The sequence below is a fragment of the Salvelinus alpinus genome, chromosome 28 (assembly GCF_045679555.1).
Source record: "Salvelinus alpinus chromosome 28, SLU_Salpinus.1, whole genome shotgun sequence".
NCBI lineage: Eukaryota > Metazoa > Chordata > Actinopteri > Salmoniformes > Salmonidae > Salvelinus > Salvelinus alpinus.
In genome coordinates this window covers 15,774,293-15,791,120 of record NC_092113.1, presented here as the reverse complement: position 1 = coordinate 15,791,120, position 16,828 = coordinate 15,774,293, and the positions used below count along the sequence as shown (strand labels likewise).

The 16,828-nt window shown below is 44.3% G+C and overlaps 2 protein-coding genes across 2 annotated transcripts in view; one reads left to right on the top strand and one right to left on the bottom strand.

Annotated features, from left to right (window-relative positions):
* Positions 1–6,397, bottom strand: part of LOC139557280 (inositol 1,4,5-trisphosphate-gated calcium channel ITPR3-like) — a 50,073-nt gene extending 43,676 nt beyond the window's left edge. The window contains exon 1 of the mRNA XM_071371867.1: positions 5,931–6,397. Coding sequence (XP_071227968.1) covers positions 5,931–6,022 — 92 coding nt within the window. The 5' untranslated portion in view covers positions 6,023–6,397. The remainder of the gene's footprint in view (positions 1–5,930) is intronic.
* Positions 6,398–12,707: 6,310 nt separating this feature from the next.
* Positions 12,708–16,159, top strand: LOC139557279 (G-protein coupled receptor 37-like 1). Its single transcript, XM_071371866.1, has 2 exons — positions 12,708–13,568; positions 14,411–16,159. The coding sequence occupies exons 1-2, from the start codon at positions 12,900–12,902 to the stop codon at positions 15,236–15,238; spliced, it is 1,497 nt and encodes a 498-aa protein (XP_071227967.1). The 5' UTR covers positions 12,708–12,899; the 3' UTR covers positions 15,239–16,159.
* Positions 16,160–16,828: the final 669 nt, after the last annotated feature.

Genomic DNA, 16,828 nt, shown 5'->3' with positions numbered 1-16,828 from the left:
AGCATAGACACAGATGGTATCAAAATAACTCATTTATCCTTCTTTTGTTACTACAGACATTAGTGATGGGGGGATCGATATAGTTGCATAGGGATATTATTTTTGACAATATAACGCAATATTTTTTTGCACTAGTTGGCCTTACCTGCACCAAAACTCCAGTATTTTCCCATCATATCTTGTTCTCCATCTTCTTTTTAAAAAGTGAGCCAATTTGTTTTCAGAACTTTTATTTCCATGACTGATCAAAACTCGTTTTCTCATGGCTCTCTTTTGTCCCTCTACAGCAGACATAGCAATATATTTGGAACATCAAATCGCAATATCAAATCGCAATACATATCGTATCAGTACCTAAGTATCGTGGTGGCGCATAGATGGCGCCGATGGATGGCGCCTCACCTTGAGCTCCTACAGGTTTCTACTTTTTCAACTGTTTTTTCTACTGTTTTTCTAAAATTTTCTTACCCAATTTGTTTCGTGCTTTACTTCAAACACCCGGGTAGAACTATTGGAATATATGAATCACTAGGTACAGAGACGGCGGAACAATGGTCTAGCTTCTTCAGTGAGGCGCCGGGTTGGTTGGGAGTCCTACTAGGGAGTAGGACTCCCAACAAAGACGTAGAGGCAGCCGTGGAGGGGAGGGGGGGGCTTAGTGAGATTGAGACGCCGGGTGACCAATCTTCCATTACCGAGCATACTACTCGCCAATGTTCAATCATTAGTGAATAAACTTGACAAACTCAGAGTGAGGATCTCCTTCCAGAGGGACATCAGACTCTTCAACATATTCTGTTTTTCTGAAACCTGGCTTTCCTCCGATATCAAAACGGATGATGTACAACCAGTGGGTTTTACAGTTCATTGAGTGGATAGGAAGAGGGCTCTTTCTTGCAAGAAAAAAGGCGGAGGGCTCTGTTTTATGACCAATAATAAGTGTTGCAACGGGGGAAACGTACAGCAAGTTACGAGCTTCTGCTTGGAATACTTGGTCATCAAATGTCGCTCTTTTTACATTCTCAGGGATTATCGCCACGGCTGTGTACATCCCGCCCCAAGCGATACCAAAAATGCTCTCAAAGATCTTTATTGGTACACGGTTCATTGTCTCGGGGGACTTTAACCAAAGTAATTTGAGAACAGTGCTCCCGAATATCTATTAACACATTGACTGTCCAACCCGCAGAGATTCTACGCTGGACCACTGCTACATGTCTAATCAAGCTTTATTTATTAAATCAAGCTTTATTTATACAGCACATTTCAGACATGGAATACAATGTGATGTGCTTCACAGGAAAAAACGATGAAAAACAAATAACATTTTTAATATTTACTACACAACAAACATAAGAGGATAAAACACTAAATAATAACTGAAGCCATGAAGTGCTTAAGAAAGGCTGGTCATGGCTCACATCAACACCATTATCCCAGAAACCCTAGACCCACTCCAATTTGCATACCGCCCCAACAGATCCACAGATGATGCAATCTCTATTGCACTCAACACTACCCTTTCTCCCCTGGACAAAAGGAACACCTATGTGAGAATGCTATTCATTGACTACAGCTCAGCGTTCAACACCGTAGTACCCTCAAAGCTCATCACTAAGCTAAGGACCCTGGGACTAAACATCGCCCTCTGCAACTGGATCCTTGTCTGCCTGACGGGCCGCCCCCAGGTGGTAAGGGTAGGTAACAACACATCTGCCACGCTGATCCTCGACACGGAGGCCCCTCGTGGGTACATGCTCAGTCCCCTCCTGTACTCCCTGTTCACCCATGACTGCATGGCCAGGCACGACTCCAACACCATCATTAAGTTTGCAGACGACACAACGGTGGTAGGCCTGATCACCGACAACAATGAGACAGCCTATAGGGAGGTCAGAGACCTGGCCGTGTGGTGCCAGGATAATAACCTCTCCCTCAACGTGATCAAGACAAAGGAGATGATTGTGGACTGCAGGAAAAGGAGGACCAAGCATACCACCATTTCTTATCAACGGGGCTGTAGTGGAGCAGGTTGAGAGCTTCATGTTCCTTGGGTGTCCACATCACCAACAAACTATCAAGGTCCAAACACACCAAGACAGTCGTGAAAAGGACACGACAAAACCTATTCCCCCTCAGGAGACTGAAAAATTTGGCATGGGTCCTCAGATCCTCAAAAAGATCTACAGCTGCACCATTGAGAGCATCCTGACTGGTTGCATCACTGCCTGGTATGGCAACTGCTCGGCACCCGACCACAAGGCACTACAGAAGGTGCCTTTAACTCTACCTACATATACATATTACCTCAATTACCTCGACTAACCTGTGCCCCCGCACATTGACTCTGTACCGGTACCCCCTGTATATAGCCTCACAACTGTTATTTTACTGCTGCTCTTTAATTATTTGTTATTTTATTTTTTACTTATCTATTTTTACTTAACATTTATTTTTCTTAAACTGCATTGTTGGTTAAGGGCTCGTAATTAAGCATTTCACTGTAAGGTCTAGACCTGTTGTTTGTGACAAATATAATTTGATTTGATTGGATTTGACTAAAAAGCACCCTAAGGAAAAAGGTTATAAGGCCATCTCCCGTCCTCCTTTCGGCAAATCTGACTATAACTCCATTTTCCTCCTCCCCGCCTACAAACAAAGACTTAAGAGGAAAGTTCCGGTGGTCAGGTCTGACCAACACTGGTCTGACCAATCAGAATCCATGCTCCAAGATTGTTTTGATCACGTGAACAGGAATATGTTTTGGGTTGCCTCTGAGGATAACATCAATGAATACGCCTACTCAGTCACCATATTCATAAAGAAACGCATGGATGACGTGATACCGATGGTGTCTTTCAAAACTTATCCGAATCAAAAACCGTGGATTGAAGGCGAGAGATGCAACTTATAAGCAAGTCAAGGTGACCCGAGACAATTGTATCATTAAACAGTACAAATACGACCTACGCAGATTGATCAAGATGGCGAGACAAGTTGAAAAGCAATTAAGCAGGTCCGATATGAGGCGTATCTGGCAAGGGCTTCAACGATCACGACTTACAAAAAGAAAGCCAGTCACATCGCGGACACCTTATTCTCATGCTTCGAGCAAAACGACTGAGCTGCCGAGGAGAGCCCCTGAGGACAACGAGGGCTAAGTGCTTGCGGTCTCCACGGAGGACATATGCAAGTCATTCAAACGTGTTAACCCTTGCAAGGCTGCCGGACCAGACGGCATCTCTAGCCATGCCCTCAGAGCATGTGCAGACCAGCTAGCTGTTGTGGTTTCTGAAATGTTCTCTCTCTAGCTCAGGCCGTTATCCCCACCTGCTTCAAGATGTCCAGTATCATCCCCGTGCCCAAGAAAGGGAAAGTAACTGAACTGGATGACTACCGACCCGTAGCACTCCCTTCTGTCATCATGAAGTGCTTCGAGAGGCTATTCAAAGACCTCCTCCCTCCTCGACACACGTGACCCTTTCCAAATTCGCCAACTGCTGCGACAGGTTCACGAACGACGCAGTCGCCATTGCACTGCACACTGCCCTCACCCACCTGGACAAGAGGAATGTGTGAGGATGTTGTTCATCGACTATAGATCGGCCTTCAATACCATAGTGCCCTCTATACTCACCATAAAGCTCGGTTCTCCCCGCTTCCATCACTCAGTACAGGAGCATCATGGCTAAAACTAACAGACTGGCCAATAGCTTCTACCCCCCAGACCATCAGGCTGCTGAATAGGCACCACTAGTCAGCTACGCCCCACCCCAACAGACATTTATCATGCTGAATAGCCGCCACCACTACTCCTACACACCCCCCCCCCCCTTATAGTCCCAAGCTCTTGATTTCCCTGCCCTAACAGGCATAATGTGTTGTGCAGTAAACCACACTTAAAGCAGCTTTAGCCGAGCTACAGATATCTAATAAGCAGCCTGTTGTTAGACAGTCAAATGTGTGTCCTCGAAAGACAAGTGAGAGCAGTCACTCCCAGTATTTAAATTCATGCAAACTAGGGCTAGGATCTGATTTATTTTTTAATTGAGCCACACCATTTCACCATCATTCCATTAGAAGGAAACCATTGTCCCCACAGATGATAAATCTAAGTTAAACATTGACTACATATTGTTACAAATATGACTCAGCCAGACACTTGTAGCCTACTTTGAACAGTATGAAGTGAATGAACTAAGTGTGGCTAAGAGGTGACTCCTCAAGAAGCCATTTGAACAGGCATCAAAGGCCAAGACCTAGAACTGTATTAGTTGCTGAGCCTGACTGGACAGGGTTGGGTGCGGCGGTCACAGCCAGGAGGGCACACAGGGCACCAGACCACATACAAAGCTGCTACTGCTCCAGCAGCAACTGGGGAAACCACAGGAAGCACTATGAATAGAGAGCTATTAAGTCCCATGTGACATGAGCACCACTCCGTTGGAAATCTACAAAGGACACACTGGCATCATTTCCTTTTCCTGCCATAATCCCTACTGCAGTATTTTCATTTAGGCAAACGATCAAGTAGGGGTGGGACGGGGAGAGGTGGGCTGCAGTGTAGCCTTTACGTAAACATAAACAACAACATATACCACTGTCAGGGAAAAATACACTGAGCGTACGAAACATTAGGAACTGCAAAGCTATTGGGTTTCTCACGCTCAACAGTTTCCTGTGTGTATCAATAATGGTCCACCACCCAAATAACATCCAGCCAACTTGACACAACTGTGGGAAGCATTGGAGTCAACATGGGCCAGCATCCCTGTGGAATGCTTGGCACCCTGTGGAGTCCATGCCCTGATGAATTGAGGCTGTTTTGAGGGCAAAGGGGGGTTCAACTCAATTTCAGGAAGGTGTTCCTAATGTGTTGTACACTCAGTGTATTTAGCTGTCTAGAGACAAAGTTGTTAATAGTGCACCTGTGTTTTCACACCTTTCACTGACAGAGAAAGATCAGTGTTAAACCAATAGGGTCGAAGATATTTTTTCAACCTTTACAAGTCTCTAACTATTGAGGAAATGCAGCACTATTTTAGGCATACACAAAAGCAGGTGTAACAACCGTATTCATCAACAACAATATAGTGCAACTGTGCTCATAATTGAGATACTCTAGTGTATTGCATTGTGAAATACAGCTCAACAATGAGCTCTCTGAACACAATTTTACTAGAGAACAGATGTTTGCATATGGGTATGCATGACTATCTAGAGATCACGGTCACCCACTATTAATACTGTGGAACTGAGACTCCACGGCCCACTTTTGCCATATTGAGACTGGGTATAAGTTATTTTGTCATTAGCTGATGAAATAAATGAGGGTCTCCTTGAGACACTACATCTCAGAAGTATCTAATGACTATTTGATATGGCTGCAAATGTTACAATAGCTTACTGTTCTGACTGAGTAAACATGAGCAAAGCCTAAATCAAATCTCTCTCAGCGAGATTGTAGCCTCTGTGTCAAACAGTCCCTTATTTAACACTTTCTTGAAGGCATACCCATTTACACATATCAGTGTGTAACTGGCAATTGGGGTGTTGTTAAACCATGGGGACTGTTTACATTTCAAATAATTAGGGATGTGTTAAACTTTGGAAGTGTTAATGAATTTACCTGCAAAAAAAGCTGAGAACCATTCACACAGACCCGATAGCTGTATTTTAGGTACTAGCTCTATAGTTGGCTTTTAATTTACCATATTATTTACACCCTGCCCTTTTCAGATATACGACAATGCTGGTATAAAAAAAAATGGCAAATTAGTAGACTTTGCTCTGTGTATGAAGGGGATATGAGTCTCGAAGTCAGAGTAAGGACAACGGACGGAGTAGCTAACGGTATGTTGACATGAAGGTACATGTATATTATCATCTGTCAAAATAGGTAGTATTTGTAGGGACATGCAAATACTTACCCAAGTGTACTTATAAAACCATTGACAGAGCCCTCTGCGTAAAGGGAAACGATGTCCCCAATGTGCAAAAAGCTGGACATTGAATCCGACATCTTCGGTGTCTTTCTCCTTGAAAATGATCAACTGAAATACAAACTTTGTCCCCTTCTGTCTTCTCTACTTGACTGCAACAACTTCTTGGATTGCTACGCGTATCTAATGTCGCTCTTCCCCCGGAGGGCTAAGAACCCACATTCGAACTACTTTAGACTTTGTTGTAATGCATCGAGGAGGACAATGTAGTTCATTCAAATAATAGTTTTCTATGTTCTATTAAATAAAGTTTAAACCCGAAAATGAGCAATGATAGCCCAATATAAATGAAAGCAGAGAAAGTCAAAATGTGTCAGCGAAGTCCTCATGTTGTCACTGCACCTGAAGACAGAAAGCATTAGAACCAGGAAGTGTGTGATGATGATAAATCCTCTAGTGAGCAGCAGTAGCCTGTTCTGACAGTGTAGATTAGAAAGAACACGAGAAAGATCCACACACCCCTTCATACCCTCTCTTTCCTACATACAATAATGCACTGAGAATTGGTAAAATGATGTAGGGTGCAAGGGTGTCAGAGTCAACATTCACGTTTTTATTCAGTGAACATGATTAGGCCTACGTGGTCATATAGAGCCATTATCAGTCAAATGATGTAAATACTGTCAATAAACCATCATTTAAACCATATAAACGAATAAACCATAATTATGAGATATATTTTACATTTAGTTGATTGAGTTTCCTATGAACAGCAATGGCAATGAAGTAAAGCCCTTTATCTTCTTCCCCAGAGTCAGATGAACTCGTGGATACAATTTGTATGTCACTGCATCCAGTATGAAGGAATGTTAAGAGGTAGTTTCGCAAGCCACCACGAACGTTTTTATTTTTATTTTATTTAACCTTTATTTAACTTGGCAAGTCAGTTAAGAACAAATTCGTATTTACAATGACAGCCTACCAAAAGGCAAAAGGCTCCCTGGGAGTACGGGAGCTGGGATTTAAAATAAAAACATTTAATAACAATATAGGACAAAACACACATCAAGACAAGAGAGACAACACAACACTACATAAAGAGAGACCTAAGACAACAACATAGCAAGGCAGCAAAACATGACAACACCACATGGTAGCAACGCAACAAGACAACAACATGATAGAAACACAACATGGCAACAGCACAACATGGTAGAAGCACAAAACTAGCATTAGCGCATGACTGGAAGTATGCTAGCAGTTACCATAGACTTCCAGTCATTGTGCTAACACTATTTAGCAACAGCGCTAATGCTATTTAGCATCTGACTCAGAGGAAAAAGATACAGGGCTTCAATCCTGAAGTATCCCTTTAAGATCAAAAGATCACTGCTGTACTAGGCTACTGTCTATGAGAGAGTGATGTAGTGAGATTCAGACATTTCCCTTTTCTTTTCACTTTTATACAGCCTACGGTGACTACATTTACATTTACATTTAAGTCATTTAGCAGACGCTCTTATCCAGAGCGACTTACAAATTGGTGCATTCACCTTATGACATCCAGTGGAACAACCACTTTACAATAGTGCATCTAAATCTTTTAAGGGGGGGGGGGGGGCTCAGAAGGATTACTTTATCCTATCCTAGGTATTCCTTGAAGAGGTGGGGTTTCAGGTGTCTCCGGAAGGTGGTGATTGACTCCGCTGTCCTGGCGTCGTGAGGGAGTTTGTTCCACCATTGGGGTGCCAGAGCAGCGAACAGTTTTGACTGGGCTGAGCGGGAACTGTACTTCCTCAGTGGTAGGGAGGCGAGCAGGCCAGAGGTGGATGAACGCAGTGCCCTTGTTTGGGTGTAGGGCCTGATCAGAGCCTGAAGGTACTGAGGTGCCGTTCCCCTCACAGCTCCGTAGGCAAGCACCATGGTCTTGTAGCGGATGCGAGCTTCAACTGGAAGCCAGTGGAGAGAGCGGAGGAGCGGGGTGACGTGAGAGAACTTGGGAAGGTTGAACACCAGACGGGCTGCGGCGTTCTGGATGAGTTGTAGGGGTTTAATGGCACAGGCAGGGAGCCCAGCCAACAGCGAGTTGCAGTAATCCAGACGGGAGATGACAAGTGCCTGGATTAGGACCTGCGCCGCTTCCTGTGTGAGGCAGGGTCGTACTCTGCGGATGTTGTAGAGCATGAACCTACAGGAACGGGCCACCGCCTTGATGTTAGTTGAGAACGACAGGGTGTTGTCCAGGATCACGCCAAGGTTCTTAGCGCTCTGGGAGGAGGACACAATGGAGTTGTCAACCGTGATGGCGAGATCATGGAACGGGCAGTCCTTCCCCGGGAGGAAGAGCAGCTCCGTCTTGCCGAGGTTCAGCTTGAGGTGGTGGTCCGTCATCCACACTGATATGTCTGCCAGACATGCAGAGATGCGATTCGCCACCTGGTCATCAGAAGGGGGAAAGGAGAAGATTAATTGTGTGTCGTCTGCATAGCAATGATAGGAGAGACCATGTGAGGTTATGACAGAGCCAAGTGACTTGGTGTATAGCGAGAATAGGAGAGGGCCTAGAACAGAGCCCTGGGGGACACCAGTGGTGAGAGCACGTGGTGAGGAGACAGATTCTCGCCACGCCACCTGGTAGGAGCGACCTGTCAGGTAGGACGCAATCCAAGCGTGGGCCGCGCCGGAGATGCCCAACTCGGAGAGGGTGGAGAGGAGGATCTGATGGTTCACAGTATCGAAGGCAGCCGATAGGTCTAGGAGGATGAGAGCAGAGGAGAGAGAGTTAGCTTTAGCAGTGCGGAGCGCCTCCGTGATACAGAGAAGAGCAGTCTCAGTTGAATGACTAGTCTTGAAACCTGACTGATTTGGATCAAGAAGGTCATTCTGAGAGAGATAGCGGGAGAGCTGGCCAAGGACGGCACGTTCGAGAGTTTTGGAGAGAAAAGAAAGAAGGGATACTGGTCTGTAGTTGTTGACATCGGAGGGATCGAGTGTAGGTTTTTTCAGCAGGACTAATCCTGATTAACTGTAATTATTTAAATTTATCCTGTATTTTAATCTGAATCTCAACCTATTGTCATACTCTGTTGGATGTTTACTATTTCAGATGTCACTTTCTTACCATACTTTACCGTCTAGGGTTCTCGGTTACTACATCTTCATGGTTTGCTTTAGTAAAAGCATGATAAAGTATTGAACAGCATTTAGGCTGATGTAGCAAACACGTTACAGCTTCTGGGCTTGTGTTGATTGTTGACAACTCATGTAGTGACTGGCAAATCATGCTCAGCCTTCGGCCTGGACTTCCTGTCGCAGTCAAGGCGTGATACAGTCTGAGGCTGAGCCAAGCTGTTGTAAGAGACGTCTTGTTGCTTTCCTTACACACCACAATATGTAGGCCTATTCAATCCAAATATAGCCTCTCTTTCATGGTTTTCTAGGGGGAAGCTCTAATCGGTTGAGATCTCATCTGGCCATTCAAAAGGTCAGTGTTTGAGAAAATGACATTTCTAACAATGTGCCAGTTAACTTATCACAGCAATAGTTTTCCAACCTTATCTAAAGTACATTTCTTGCAGTATTCCCAAAAATACAACTATATAAACATGCAGTTCTTCCCTTCTCAATTTTTCATGAAATATTGATTTCACGTGGCAGTTAAGCCATGTCACAAAAATGTGGGATCCTTTTGATTTGCTTTCTCCACCAGGAACATTTTCCAAACTGTAATGACAGCCAGAAGACCCTCTATTTTCTCCATGATTCCCCTGGTTAGCGCTGGCATTGAAAGACCATTGTAACTGACTGACTGACTGCTTTTAACTCCCTTAACATTCATGTCCCCGGCTGGGCCATACCTGTACACCAGGCAGTGAATTTGATTATATTCCTTGGCTCATGTGAATGTGTCCATGGTAACCATTTGCATTTCAAGGTTCCTCAGTCTTGTCTCCATAGTGATGGAGAGAAAGGCCCAATGAACGAGTGTGAGGCCCATAGAGGTCCACTGGGGAACATTCTGTCTCACTCTCATTTTGATTAATACCTCCTTTAGTAGGCTACCTCCAGTGATGGTTGGAGAGACCCCACCTTCTCCTTTACAAGTAACACACAGACACTTTAAGCTTCGTCAAGCATGTAACATTCACTTTCTTGTAACCAAATGCACCATTACGATCCACTCCATTCCAACTAAGTGCAACAAAGGTTTTGTTAGTTCCCCCAAAATTAAGTAGCATGCTGCAAGGATTATTATCTTCATTGCTCTAGCATATCTGAATCTGTTTTGAAATGCTCCAAGTAGAGAGATCAGTTGAGAGATCGAAAGAGATTTGATTTAGGCTTCGCTTTAGGCTTCGCTCATGTTTACTCAGTCAGCACAGTAAGCTATTGTAGTAGTTTCAGCCATATCAAATAGTCATTAGATACTTCTGAAATGTAGTGTCTCCCAAGGAGACCGTCATCCATTACATCAGCTAATGAGAGAGAGAGAGAGAGAGAGAGAGAGAGAGAGAGAGAGAGAGAGAGAGAGAGAGAGAGAGAGAGAGAGAGAGAGAGAGAGAGAGAGAGAGAGAGAGAGAGAGAGAGAGAGAGAGAGAGAGAGAGAGAGAGAGAGAGAGAGAGAGAGAGAGAGAGAGAGAGAGAGAGAGAGAGAGAGAGAGAGAGAGAGAGAGGTTACAGGGGGGCAGTTGACTGTTAAAACAACCAATGTTAGAAAAGGAAGGAACTAGCTGATTGTTCACCTGAAGTCAGCGACTTGGGAATGTTTGGGTCACTCAAAAGTGAGACCCATTGTTTTCTACACAATGTCATTATTATTACACCTGGGAGTTAACTTTTGCTATTGTGGTTTGATGCACTGCATTCAAAGCTATAGATGTATGAGGGCTTTGACTATGAAACAAAAGAAAATAAACTAGATCTGTGTTTATGTATGTAACTGACTTGAGCCCTGATCATCAGTGCTACAGATTCAGAATTTTGATACGTTTTAAATCCTTTGAATTTTGGTAAGTTTATTTTACATAGCACAGTTAAGCCAGGCCGTCTCTTTATATCCAAAGCTGAACAGTTATTTTTTTAGATTTTTCTTGTGCATAGATATGTCTGCCCTGCAGTGACCATGTTCTTCGTTCTCTATTGGCACAGCAACCATAAAAGGCCTCTCCTGCTGGGGAGACACGCTGACTGCCTCATTAGGGCATAGCATTACGCATTTCACTCTGACCCCAAAACTTAGCCTCTCTGGGGTCCTTGCCACAGATGACCCATGAAAAAGCCTCAGTCTTGCCCCTGCATCCGCAGTCAATGACCACCATATATAGGTACAAGAGAAACTACCTTATAAAATATATCGGCCAACACAGGTGTAAGAGTGAAAATACCAACATATTTTTGTCAATTTGGAACAGAAGAGACAATTATAGCCTACTAGGTAACATTTTGGCCTTGACAGCGAGTTCCATACCCCGCTTCATGAATGGTGTTTGTACTTTGTCGACTGTAAAATATGCTCTCCGCTTCAAAGGACACTAGAAACATACAGTATCTGAGTCTTAGGAAGTCACCTTTACTGTGTAACCTGCTCACCCATTTATTTACAGAGCGATGAAGACTCATCCCATCACCTCCCACTTTACAAACAGGGAATGACCATCCTGCTTCAAGTATTTAGAAAATAATTCAAGCATTGAGGGCAGTGGGAATGTGCAGCCTGTCCTCAAAGAAGTAACATAGTAAATGTAAATGTATGTCCCTCCAATTAGTATGATGTGTTACTTTTGCTAATGTTACATAAGACAGAAGGTTACGGGAAGGATGGGTGGGAATATAACGTTTAATGTCTAGCAGCTCAAAGGTTGCGTGTTTGAATCACATCATGGACAATTTTAGCATTTTAGCTAATTAGCAACATTACAACTACTTAGCATGTTAGCTAACCCATCCCCTAACAGAGAGGAAGAGGTGAAGCTAGAGGGTCTACCCCCGTCAAAATCTGTCCACACGAGAATAATAAGAAGAATCCCCACCTGGTCTGCTTATATTGGTCTGGTTATTAAGCAGATCAAGAACAAGTGGCCTGTCTTTCCGCCTTTGGGACAACGCCTCCCATTGTTAGGGCGGACACAAGACCATCGCATCATTATATACAGTATCTCTGACCCTAACCATAACCTCAACCTCTAACCTAACCTTAACCCCTAACCCTAATCTTAACCCCTAACCCACATTCCAATTGATTGTAGATTAAGTAAATATCTCCACCTTTTCTATGGGCATTTCCTGTTGATACTGTTGTAGGTATAGTAGGGGGAGCTGAACTGTTCATGTGGATTTGGAAACAGGACACACTTCCTATACTACCAAAATATATGGCACCTTTGGACAACACAACAGATCTGGTTATAGAGATACAACACATCCAATAAAGCTTTCTGCATTTGTCCTTATTGATGTTATGCCAGTGTCTTTGTTTGCATGACATTTTATTCTCTGAGGGATTCCACCACAAAGTGATATTGAAATGAATGGGAATAGATAGGAATTGGGGATTGATGTACTTTTTATGTAGATACTGCCCCCTACATGAAAAACATGAAACTGCAACTGATATGTCCAAGTATTTTGACCAGCAGAGGGCACTTTTGGGGGTCCACAGAGAAAAACAGATGGGGTTCGACTGTTGTCTATCCCTTTCCAAAGGGACCAGCTACCCATGTCTGAGCAGACAGTGTACTTGTTAACAGACTCACAGATGCTCCTATAGGACTGCAGCCACAGGACGCAGAGAGAGAGTTCCCCAAGCTTCAGCATCTCTCCACGGATTGGCACCTTCTTCTCTTCTCCTAAATTAACTTCTGCTGAGGGGCCTCATTTTTACCACGTCTCCTGCAGTGATCAAACCTGGCAAGTTTTGGAATTTAAAGAAAATCTACTTTTCAGGCTACTCATCTCACGATGATTCCCTTTATTTCATTGGTGATACTATTGACTGTGTGGGCTTCCGATGCAAAAAATGTTCCACAGACAAACAGTGCATCTGTTGAAAAGGAAATGTCAAATCTCGACATTCAAGTCATTCAAAGCCATGGTTATGGTGATGAGGATGTAAAACAACTGCAATTTGACAAGCAGCACAAGAGAGCGCCGCGGGGCGCAGAGATCATGGACACAGACGCAGGTGAACCTCAGTCTACCTTCTCACAGTATTATGAGAATGAATTCTTCACCACACCCAGAGCCACCCAGTACTCTAACTCAACCCTAGACACTGGAGCCACTGGGGCCAACACAGATGGGGACCAGGGCAATACCAGCACCACAGAGCGGGGCATCACCCACATCCACAACCCTCTGTACCCAGTGACTGACAGCTCCTACACTGCCTACGCAGTCATGTTCCTGTCTCTGGTGGTGTTCGCTGTGGGGATTATAGGGAACCTTGCTGTGATGTGCATCGTCTGGCACAACTACTACATGAGGAGTGCTTGGAACTACATCCTGGCCAGCTTGGCTTTCTGGGATTTCCTGGTGCTCTGCTTCTGTTTACCTGTGGTGGTCTTCAATGAGCTCACCAATAAGAGGCTGCTGGGGGACATCTCATGCAGAGTGGTACCATATATGGAGGTGGGTTTGATTCCCTTAGCCCCCCCCCCCCCCCCACCATCATCACACCCCTCACCCCTCCCATGGTGGAATCACTGTGGCCTTGTATGAAAATGATTAATGAACATGGCTATGATCCCCAAGGACAAGTTTAGTACCTGTTGTTGCCTAAAACAACCCTCCATTTATTTTATTGTGCTTTTGACTATGTCATTATGATATATTTACTCTGATTTATGACATTGTTGCAAATCAGCCAGTAAAATAAACGTATGGGTTGAATAATGTTTATGGGCCACATAGTATTTTGAAATGTAAAATGTTGTAAATGTTTAAAACTTTTACCAATGTAATATTTATAGTACAATTTTATGGTAATCCAAAGTTTATTAACTGATTATTGTTTGCTAATTAACAACAAATTACATAGTTGTAAGTAAGCCATGCATTTTGTGTACAATTTTATCTTGTCAAACTACAATTTAAACTCATAATTTGAAATCTCTACAGCTAATGTAACAGGTTGGAAAGACTGCTTCCATGTTGAAACTGTTGTCTAATTGAAATGGCCAGTGATCCTCCCTTTGATTTGTTCTCTCAGACGGGTAATTTATGAGTGATGGGTTCATAGTCTTAATGGGATATTTCTAGTTCCAGTGACATTCTGCTATAAAACCATGCTGTGTTAATAAATGGTGTGTGCAAGGTGTGAAAACGTTTCCCTCATTCCACCCACATTTGTAGGTCAAAAGATCATAACTGTCATATGAAAGAAGCATCTGCAGTAAGGATTTTGCAGAAGCAACAGCACACCATGAAAATTCTAGCATAGCTAACAAGTTTAACTCCATTTATCCCTCTAGGTGACTTCCCTAGGGGTGACTTCCTTCAGCCTGTGTGCCCTGGGTATCGACCGCTTTAATGCTACCACTAGCTCCCAGCCCAAGACCCGTCGGGTGGAGCGCTGTCAGTCCGTCCTGGCCAAGCTGCTGGTCATCTGGGTTGGTTCCATGGTGCTGGCGGCCCCAGAGCTGCTCCTATGGCAGCTCAGTCAGGCCGTGTCTCCAGCCACAGGGGCCTTGATGGACTCCTGCACCATGAACCCCACCTCCAACCTTCCCGAGTCCATCTACGCCCTGGTCATCAACTACCACGAGTGCCGCATGTGGTGGTACTTTGGCTGCTACTTCTGCCTGCCCGTGGTCTTCACCCTGCTGTGCCAGCTGGCCACCTGCCACGTGTCCCATGACAGCATCCCTGAGCGTCTGGAGGAGCGCTCCCCCTCCAAGAAGCAGAAGATACAACACAACCAACAGGTGGAGCGCCAGCTCAACTGCACCGTGATGGCCCTGGCTGTGGTTTACGGCATCTGCGCCCTACCGGAGAACGTGTGCAACATCGTTCTGGCCTACACCGCCATGCCCATCTCTGACAACACCGCCACCCTGCTGGCCCTCATCAACCAGTTCTTCTTGTTCTTCAAGTCGTCGGTGACGCCAGTGCTGCTGCTGTGCCTCTGTAAGTCCCTGGGCCAGGCCTTCATGGACTGCTGCTGCTGCTGCTGTGAGGAGTGCCAACCCGGCAGTTCCTCTTCCCCTGGCACTGAGGCCAAACTCAAGAGCACATCCTCCATCTTCTTTGACAAAGCCAAGGACAGCTCCACCATCCTGTCAATCAGCGGGTCCAGCTGAACTGGCTTCTCCTGCCTGCCTTTTCTTTCCATCCTATCACCTAACCTGATTAGATGTGGTAACAAAACAACTCACCTTTCAGCAGTGGACATTCCAACCTCAACCTCACCCCCTTTCCTCCCCAGTCCCACCACACAGGGATCAGATGCTGGATCTCTCCATGGACACGCCTTTGTTTTCAGTGTTATTAGTCAGAGGACTGGGACCATTTTCAGTGCCACCTTCTCTGTACCTTTAAAGTCTGTAATGTCTCTCCTTTTGATGTTCTCTCCAAATAGAGACCACACCCCATCCAGTTTTAAGGTGGTTCGTTTTACAGGAAGTTAAGACTGACTAAGTGCAGATTAGGAGAAGAGCTCCATTTAATATCTTTGTAGAAGTGTCACCCCAATGATTTCATCCTACGGATTTTTAGATCAAGATAAACTGAGTATTATGTTAGATTATTATGATAGGTTTGACTAACTAACATTCCCTTGGAGCCTCAGAGTGTGGGGCACTGAGATAATTATTTTTGATGTCACAGCCTATTTACATATCTGTTAAACAATGTGTGTTCGCTCACTAGCCAACACAGACAAGTGTGCCATAGAATTTTCTTCATGCCCCCCCCCCCCCCCCCAGATGGAGCTAATTCATCTTTAGCCATCCCGTGCCATTGTATACATTATTACTTTGAGTTTTATTAATAATCAAGAGGGATGGTTAAGACATAGTCATTTCCATCAAAGTGCTGTGAATAATAAATATTTGACGAGATAATCATGAAAAGTCTCTGTACAGAGGTCAAGGTTATCAACCGGTTATAAGAAGGTCAAGAGAGAAGTCACCTCATTTTGTGAATAAGAGAAAAAATGGTTCTGAGATGTAAATCCGCCGGCTGTAGTGTTGTTAATTTATCCAATAAAGGTTTATAATTTATCAGCACTTGTCATTTTTCTCCTAGAGGGATGTTGGGTGATTAGTGCTTGACTGAGCATCCCATTGACCCTCTGAAACTCAATAATGGGGTCCTCCCCCTGAGCTGGAGCATATTTTTCCTCTCACTGATTCAGGCTTTGGACAGCAGCAGAGCTGCTTGCATAAGGGTATCCTTGTTCTCCAGGGGCCAATGGAACCCTACACTCTGAATATCAATGCCCTGTTACTACAGTTGAGTTGCCAGGTTACCGTCCCAAAATTCACGTGTATTGCAGACTGGCCAAAGCCGGGCAGGCTTTCCACCATTTTCTCACCCTGCCTGGTTCCCCCGGAAACAGGGGGTTTTAACTGTCCAAATCAACATGGGGTGCTGCTGCATGTTCTCTCATGTTGTGGTGAAGGTTAGAAGGAAAATAAATGATATAGAAATGTTTCTACTTTGTTTTATTTCACTTTTTTAAAACGGAGACGGACAAGAGCTAAGGTCAAAGTTGAATTTCTCTTTCTCAATTGCCACCTAAGTAATGGCTATATAAAAGGTGAATCCCGACAAGAAAGAGGTAAAATGGGGCTGTTTGAAAGGGGATCATATAAACATTACCCAATTGTTTTTACAGGCAACATACCATAAATCCTATGAAATAAGAATTACAGTATTACAAGCACACA